This window comes from Seriola lalandi, unplaced genomic scaffold (genome assembly GCF_002814215.2).
Source record: "Seriola lalandi dorsalis isolate HSWRI2012SDOR001 ecotype SW California unplaced genomic scaffold, Sedor1 jcf7180002054660, whole genome shotgun sequence".
NCBI lineage: Eukaryota > Metazoa > Chordata > Actinopteri > Carangiformes > Carangidae > Seriola > Seriola lalandi.
The window spans coordinates 1,425,512-1,434,079 of NW_019525213.1; the positions used below are offsets into that span (position 1 = coordinate 1,425,512).

The following is an 8,568-nucleotide window of genomic DNA, read 5'->3' on the forward strand; positions in this document are numbered from 1 at the left end:
TCAAAATCGAGGCTGACGGAGCTGTCAAAACATGCAGAGGAGCAGAGCGTGACTGGTGAGAAATAACAACAACACGGATATACTGTATGTTTAACCATATATATATATATATATATATATGAATCTCTGTAATACTAACACGCTGTGTATTATTTTCTCATAAAGCTAAAATCACATTCTTCCCCCGTTTGGCTTCGTTCAGACAGATGAGCCACACAGCTAACGTTAGCTACAACTGTTTCTAATGTTAGCATGTTGGATAGTGGAGAAACTAGCTAGCTGCTAGCCCGACTGTAGCGTGTCTAATTCAGTGTACAGGTTGGTGTTTGGCCGAGCTTATTTAAAGGACCACACCTGTCACGGTTGTAGCATGTGTTAGCCCACGCGCAGCGGTGGGAGTAGTGCACACTGTTAGCATCGCAATATGCTTAAAGTACCAGGAGTAAGTACTCGTTATGTAGACTGACCTTTTACAATTTATTTGTTGATTTAATTTTAAATGGATAAAACTGTAATTTTTTAACACTACCATAATGACAAAGTGAAAAAAGATATTTTTGCAAATTTATCAAAAATCAAAAACTGAATTTATTTCTTATTTACAAAGTGTTCTGATCCTTTGCTATGGCTGTCCAAATTGTGATCACATGTATCCTGTTTGCTTTCATTTTCTTTAAGATGTGTCTAGAAATTGACTCTTAAACTGAATTGATTGGAGATAGTTTAGAAAGGCACACACCTGTATATACAAACAAATACAATATACAAACTCCCACAAGGCCCACTGCATTTCAAGACAAAGAACAAACCATGAAGTCAAAGGAACTCTATAGACATCTGGGATAAAATTGTGGTGTGGCATACACCTGGATGAGGGTACTGAAGCCTCTTTCTCAACAGTGCTGCGGGCTGAAGCCATGAGGACGAGTGAGTTTGACTCCTCATCTGAAGAGGAGGAGGTCGGAGAGGAGCAGCTGACGCCCTTCCACATCTCCTGGTGAGTTTCAGCAGTTGCGCTTTTGTCTTGACGACCAATTGTGAAATTTCTTTCATGGTTGTGTAATAAAAAAAATGAGTCGATTGTTTTTAAATGGTGAAACAAGCCCTCACTGTGTACATGTATATTATATTTTGATTGGCTTTAAGGGTACCTCTGTCCATAGTGGAGTGCTCGCAGTTTCTTGGGATATGTGCACTACCAGGTAAAGTTGCAATTAATCATTTTACACTTGCTGTTCTTACTTTATTATTAAAGTTTTTGTGCATCTCAGTGTAAAAAAAATGTCCTTCATCTGACTTCAGGTTGCAAATACAAAGAGATCCGCAGGAGTCTGCAAAGAGACGTTGGTAAGATGGGTTTTGATCGTGTCGATCATGTAGATCTTTTTAATCTGTTGACAGCTGTTTATAACTTTAGCTCTCTTACATCTCGGCTGTTTTTGTTGTTGACAGAGGAGCTTCAGAACCAGGGGGTACAAGACGTGTTTGTTTTCTGCACCAGAGGGGAACTGAACAAGTACAGGGTTCCCTCCCTGCTGGAGGTCTACCAGCAGCAGGGCTTCACAGTTCACCACATGCCCTTCCCAGACGGAGACGCTCCTGAGCTGGAACAGTGCTGCAGGATCCTCGAGGAGCTGCAGGTCAGCCTCGAGAACAACAGGAGGACAGTGATCCAGTGAGTGAAATCATCATCCATCAAACTGAGATTTGAACTGAATTTAAAATATGTTTTGCTCTTTGGCATAAAAATAGAACAGAAAACGACTTGTGACTTCTATTTCTCTACCCAGACAATCCCTTATTTCAAGATGCTTCTCCTTGGGAAGATGCACCACTAACTTAAAAAATGTGCAGAGAGAGGATGTCAAATACAATCAAACTTAACTCAAGCTTGTCTACATGAACAGAGAGACGATACATGAAATCGAAAGCAAGCGGGAGGAGTGTCGCGTAAAGGTTAAAAATAGATGCATCTATACTTTCTATGACAAAGAGTGCTGAGTATTTTTAAACCTTTTTGTGTCTTCAAACTTTGAATTAAGTACCAGACAGCTCCAGAGAACTAGGGTACATCTCACCACAAAGGCATCTGTTTTCACAGTTTTGTGCGGGACACCCCTCATTACACAAATGAACAATTTGCTTTCAGCTTTTAGCCGTGCATTGATGGCAATTTGCGCTTTTCTTCTTGCCCTTCAGCTGTTTCGGAGGCCTCGGACGCTCTGCATTAAGTAAGGATATTCTTTATGCTCTTACTTTGAAAGTTACCCTTTATTCTTTGGGTCAATGTGGTTTTCTTGCAACACTAAAACAAAAGTTTGACATTAAAAATCCTCTCTACTAGTTTTACGCCAGCGCTCTGATCACATGATCACATGTCTCATGTTTTCTTCTGTTCAGTCGCCGCCTGTCTGCTGCTTCAGCTCTCTTCAACAATGACAGCAAACAAAGCCATCGAAATCCTCCGGGAGCACAGAGGAGGAGGAGCAATACAAACTGTGAAGGTGAGAGGTTACTCTCCTTCCTCTGACTGTGTAGTTCTAAAGGGAAGATAATGGTCTATTTACATGTTTTAGCCCATTATCTAAAAAAATCACACATCCTCAAAATTGCTGTCGGGCAGTTTCCACAGTATAACATTAATTTGTGGATTGAGTTCCCTCCTTCCAGGCTGCAGAAGTGTGTTCGTTTCATTAATCGAAATGAATCAAAATAAATGTGCAGAGTCTCGAAACCTGCTGGAGATGCGTGACCCTTCAGAAGTGTTTCATTAGTGTCATGTGATAATGCAGCTGCCAGCGGGCTCTTGTTTTGGAAGCTCTTCCATGGTGCTGCGTTTAAGGATGCTCTGACATTAGAGATTTGGCTGCTGAAAAGCATTCATGAGCGAAAGCCAAACAGTAAGCAAATATGGGAGGTGTGAAAAGGTTGATATGAATTAGAGCGAGAGACCAGTGAGTTGGTTGCTCGATATTATTGGCTTATATTAGCTCAATACAGATATATCTGCATCGCTATAAATGTCAGCTGATGAATAAGGATGAATAATTTCTCTACAGAAATACTGGAATATTGCCATTACATAGTTTTTGCACCAGAGTGGTGTAACATTTAATTAAACTCCTACAAGTTTTAAGTGACAATGTTTATGGCGATTGTGGTGAATTATCTAAGCTGATCCTGATTCCACACAGAAATGGTTGTTCGTCAGTCATCGTGTCTGTATTTATAGTTACTGGGCTCAAACATCACAACAACACAACTCAGATCCTTGAATGTCTGTTTCTGTGAATTCGAGAACAAACGTGAACTAATGACTTAATTTGATTTTTCCCACAGCAATACAACTTCCTCCACGAGTTTCAAGAAAGGTACACAGCGTACCAAGAGAGCAGAGAGGTTTCCACGGAGCGCTCAGTGTCTCGGTGATCGCCGCTTCTCTCATTCAAATCGTGACTCGTGAAAATATCGATCCCTTCAAACTTGCTTTTCTGTCAGTGATTCTTCTTTTGATTGTGTGTGTGTGATATAATTGTATTCTCTAATGATTGCACTTTAACAGAATACTCTAATATATTGCTTTTTGTCATCCTCATTATAATGGAATAAAGACGTGATGAGGAAACCGTTGATGTGTTCAGTGAGTTCAGAATAAATGTCTTTACATGTTTATAATAACAGAGGTGTCTGTTCACCTGCTGTAGTAATGGAGCTGGACTCTATTTTATATATTTTATTTTGAAAAAGTGACTTAAACTATATTTTCTAAACCTCACTTGAATCAATATCACAATAGTGATACTGAAATGCGCTTATTAATATCGTGATATTGAGTGAAGGGAGATTTAATGGATGATTCAGCCTCATGCATCGGACATAATTTCCTTACATTTGCAAAAACAAAAAACATCAATTACTAATTTTGTGATGGTTTTGCTCAGATCAACTAACTCAGAAAACAGAATCTCATCACGAAAGCAAAACGAAACGATATTCAAAAGTGATTTCCTCCTTGTTCTTCTCAGAATCTGTTTTCACTGCAAACCACTGCTCCTCCTTGCAACATTTTATTTCTCAATCACAGTGTCACATGGAAGTGCTCTGTCCTGGCTGCATTTATCTTCAGGCTGGGGAAAGCCCCCTTGAGCAAAACTTGATAACAGCATGCTGGCTAATGTTTGTCACTGGACCTGAGCGTTAGGAGACTTTAATATCTGGAAAAAACAAAACAACCCAGATTTCTGTTAAAGTGCATTTGTTTAAAAAGATTTTCATGAGGATTTTTTTAGAATGAGCTCTCGTTTTAATCAACGCTGTGATTGAATGATTTGAGATCTTGAACATAATTAAGGAAATCTTTAAACTTTAATGTACAGGTCAGAGGAAATGCTGGTTTCATCTCGACACTGCTGTTAAGAGTTTGTTTCATATGTAACGTGTTTTTAAAACCATTTAGATCAACGGCAAGAAAAACATGTTTTCATGGATTTCCAGTTACAAAAAAGTATTTTAAAGTCTAAAGTCTTTTGCCTAAATGTGTCCCACATCACACAAAAATCATGAAGTATGTGAGATAAAAATTGGCCTTAAATATTATATTCTAATCTCCTTTTAAAAACATTGATCTAAAATAACATTCCAGTCCGTAATAAGAGTGGGATCATTTTTATTTAGATTCAAATAAACTCAAGTTGTCATTTCCTAGATGTGACAAGATGGGATCTAATACATAAAAATTTAATTTTATGTGACAAATGATCTTCCCTTTCCCTGATAAATTTACACATTTTGAAAATGGAAATAAATACTCTAGTATTTCTGAAAAATTAAGTCTAATTGCGCTGACACTACAGAAAACAAAAACACCACTTCCCAGATTTTGATTCTGGAAACGAGCGACACTGCGAGGAGTGCTTGATATCGTGGAGACATGAGAAGTTAAAATTAAAAACATTCAATAAGAGTTTTCTAACCACGTGGAATATTTGGTTGTGGAAATGAACAGAATGCACAATGACAAAAACAGTTGAGTTTGAAAAGGTACATTCAACAGTATGGCACGTCAGCAGTCTCATGCTCAAAGCTCAAATGCAGAAAGAGAACTAAAAAGTTCCTTTGCTTCCTAATGCTGAAAACATTGTACCGTTGAGTCTACCTTCTTAATTTATCGATAGCTGCGGGGGCGATTCTACAGAAACACATGTCACATACACGTTGCTTTCTACTCTGGATTCACACTTAAAACAAATATTGCCATTTATTTCAACAGGGATTACATGGTTTAAACGTGATAGACAGGTCTGAAGTACGGAAACAATACGTCAGACGGTTTGAAAACTGATGTTGTGACAACCAGACTGATTGTCCCTGTGCAACATGTTTCACTAAGTGATAATAACCCATGCACTTCAGCCCTCACCGTACGTAACTGTACTTTCATGAAAATGTTAAGACTTAATGTGTCTGTGGGCAAGAACATAAGTCTGGTTTGCACTTTGCTATTTGTTTTAGTGATGGTAATGGATCACTTGGCAGGTATAAATTAGCTGTCGAAGCCCAGGATCTAATTCGCAGAAAAAGATAATGCAATTCAGCACACAGCTTAGATTCTCACAGATATATGCACACCTGAAAATTATGTCTGCCTAAAATTTGTAAACACTCAGAAGTTGGGAACCAAGATGAAAAAAAAAAAAAAAAAACTTTATTTAAATCCCAAGCATCAAAAATCACCACACCATGAAAAATAAAAAAAGGAAAAGAAAAAACTTGTCCATTCAGGTTTGTCCTTATTTTCCATAAAATTTAAACTATAGTGTCATGAAAAGAACGCTGCGACCAAGATATTCTCCTAAAACGGGCTAAATGTTTCCGAAATGACACTCTGCGCTGTGTGTGGGGGTTCGAGAGTTCGTCCGCTTGAAATGGCGTCTTGTGTTGCTGAACGGTGGTCTCCAGCAGGTCCAGTGTTCCAGCACTAAGATCATAGTGTCTGGTCGACTACTGTACATGCAGGTCCTTTTCCTTCATCGTCCGGCTTAAGAGCTCACCAGAACATAGATCATCCTGTCGCAAACAGATGAGAGAGTGGAACAAATAATTAAATATTCTGCATTGTTTGGAATAATATAACATAACCACCATCACAGGGTTTTATATATTGTTCATATGTTTTGTTAAAATTAAGTCATTGTGACTTAAAAGTTGGAGGAATAATTCAACATTTTTGAATATAAACTTACTTGCTCTCTTTCTGAGAGTTAGATGAGGAGCTTAATACCACTTAGACCTTTACAGTAAACATGAAGCTACAGCCAGGAGAGTTAGCTTAGCTTAGCATAAAGGATGGACACAAGGGGAAACAGCTAGCCCTACCAGCACCTTTAAAGCGCACTAATTAATGTTGTCTCATTTGCCATTTTACAGAAGACTGTGCTTTACTATGTCTCATCCGGGAGTAGTTGACCGCCTTCAGCGGACTCCATGACGACTCCTGAACCGCTAATTGTTTAATTCATACAAAACCCTGAGTGTAATATGACTAACGGGATATAATGTGTTCATTAGAGGTGCTGGTAGGTGGATTTTGTAACTTTCAGACAGAGCCAGGCTAGATGTTTCCCTCCGTTTTCAGTTTTTATGCTAAGCTAAGCTAATCAGATGCTGCCTGAGGCTTCATATTAACAAGCAAAAGTGGTATTGGTCTTCTCATCTAACTCTTGTACATTAAGTAAACAATCCAGTTTCCCAAAATGTCAAACTATTCCTTTAATGAGATTTTAATTTGCACAGGATGAGTATTGTGAGGAGATTTCAAGCTTTATGAAATTAGATCACGTTATGTACAGTTGACCTATTACTTTACAAATTATAAACATGGCTTTGTACTGGAGGCATCCCCACATAATACAGTCCTGTGTAAATTAGAACCGAATCATGAGCACTTAGTGCTGATATGAACGAGATATAAAAAAATAAATGCGTACCCATAGAGATAGTAGAAGAACGACAGGAGATAGAAAGCCAGTTTGCACCAGCCTTCTTTTTGACAGTATGCCAGGATGTCAGCATTCATGATGGTTGTTGGGTCGTAGAGTCCTGGACAGCTCATCACAGGTCTGCTCATATACCTGCAGCACAGTGGAGCGAAAGTGGTGGATTAAATCAGACTGTGCTGTCTGTAGTGAAAAGCAAGAAATATCAGGGCGTTGGGCAATATAGACTTTTGATGGATCAAACACTGTAATTAGATAATGGATGTCAGAGACCCACCTCCACACATGATAAGCCAACAGTGGTAGGTTGAGACAGAGGGTGAGCCACTCAGCCGCACAGAAGAACATCACACAGAAGAAGAAATGGATGAGATACTCTGGGAGCACCAGCTGCGGAGAGAAAAAATTAGACACGTCAGAATCCTCATATAGTGAACAGTCAGTCCAACTCCCTTATTCTCATGAGCCTGTGTGCTGTGTTATTGACTGTAATGTAAAGACAAAACTCTTTGGCTGTCCACACAAAATACTTAAATTCCAAGTGTGGACTCACAGTAATAAATGTAGTGAGCTGTAATAAGTTAAAGCACACTGGTCAGAAGATAATACAGCATCGAGTCACAAAGCCTCAAAGGCAACGAGGACATTTTACAAAGAGAAAATTGAGCTATTTAAAGAGCCAGACATCTAAAAATTGCAGCCAGCTCCACAGAGGGTTCAGCAAAGGAGTGAAATACAAATGAGCTAAAGTGAGACGCTTATGCTCAACTATGCACTATGTTCTGTGCAGTTAAGCCTCTTGGTTCACACTGTCAGGCCCAGCTTGATGTTTTCTTCCTACACATTATTACATGTACATAAAAATGTCACAGTAAGCTATCGCACTGATCTGACAGAATGTGTAACACAAACAGGGTGAAAAATTAAAACATGCCACCTGCAAAATTTCAGTGATTTTTGAATCCTATGCTCGCCCCCAAAACTGAGGACGAAAAGACGCCACTCGTTTGGTGTTTAATAAGCTTCCACAGTGAGGCTTATTCACTGTCCTCAGATATCCTCTGTGTGATGTGGCAACACAATGAGCAAGGCAGAATGTGTGACTGTGTTTAGCCATGCAGCCACATTTAGCCTCTAACACCGACTTCTAATAGTGGTAAATCTTGAGAGTGGGTTGTTGAATTTAGGAGTCTTCAAGTGAATAGAAAAGGTTAATTAATTTCCCACCCTGCTTATATGTCATGCATCAAGTCTTGACCACAAGTGAAAGAGGGAAACTCATCAACAACTTGCTCTGGAGAATGTTTGCGCATCTCAATATCAACATCTTTTGCAGTGAGGGCAAACCTAGAGATCATCCCACCTCCTGACAAACGGGACTGGGAGACACACTCGAGAGAGAGAGAGAGAGAGAGAGAGAGAGACCATGCTGTGAGCACTAGCAGTGTTGATGCAGCAGCTTGCCTCAGGTTGACAAGAATTTGAACTGGTGCGGGGTTCAGGGGGGCAGATGGAGGCACCACATGGAAGCCATGCATTCAAAAAGAGCAGAGGGTGGAGGTGTGGGAGGGGG

At 39.4% G+C, this 8,568-nt stretch overlaps 2 protein-coding genes across 3 annotated transcripts in view; one reads left to right on the forward strand and one right to left on the reverse strand.

The window, feature by feature from the left end:
• cdkn3 (cyclin dependent kinase inhibitor 3) lies at positions 1–3,630 on the forward strand. Of its 2 annotated transcripts, none has more exons than XM_023420912.2 (8): positions 1–55; positions 901–997; positions 1,147–1,202; positions 1,303–1,347; positions 1,453–1,675; positions 2,200–2,231; positions 2,401–2,504; positions 3,340–3,630. In XM_023420912.2, exons 2-8 carry the CDS (start codon positions 918–920, stop codon positions 3,427–3,429), a joined length of 630 nt encoding a protein of 209 aa, XP_023276680.1. In that variant the 5' UTR covers positions 1–55; positions 901–917; the 3' UTR covers positions 3,430–3,630. The 2 variants fall into 2 exon arrangements, with proteins under 2 accessions (XP_023276680.1, XP_023276681.1); XM_023420913.1 differs by having other exon boundaries at positions 10–84.
• A 1,019-nt stretch (positions 3,631–4,649) lies between these two features.
• cnih1 (cornichon family member 1) overlaps positions 4,650–8,568 on the reverse strand; it is a 7,147-nt gene continuing 3,228 nt past the window's right edge. Inside the window, exons 3-5 of the mRNA XM_023421055.2 lie at positions 7,273–7,385; positions 6,987–7,130; positions 4,650–6,066 (exon numbers count right to left, since the gene is read on the reverse strand). Coding sequence (XP_023276823.1) covers positions 6,039–6,066; positions 6,987–7,130; positions 7,273–7,385 — 285 coding nt within the window. The 3' untranslated portion in view covers positions 4,650–6,038. The remainder of the gene's footprint in view (positions 6,067–6,986; positions 7,131–7,272; positions 7,386–8,568) is intronic.

What these genes read in the sequence shown, in the direction of transcription:
- cdkn3 (XM_023420912.2), top strand. Translation starts at nt 918, where the DNA reads ATGAGGACGAGTGAGTTTGACTCCTCATCTGAAGAGGAGGAGGTCGGA. An exon ending in ACGCCCTTCCACATCTCCTG is followed by an intron (nt 998 to 1,146) that starts GTGAGTTTCAGC and finishes ATTGGCTTTAAG; the next exon opens with GGTACCTCTGTCCATAGTGG. An exon ending in AACAGGAGGACAGTGATCCA is followed by an intron (nt 1,676 to 2,199) that starts GTGAGTGAAATC and finishes CTTGCCCTTCAG; the next exon opens with CTGTTTCGGAGGCCTCGGAC.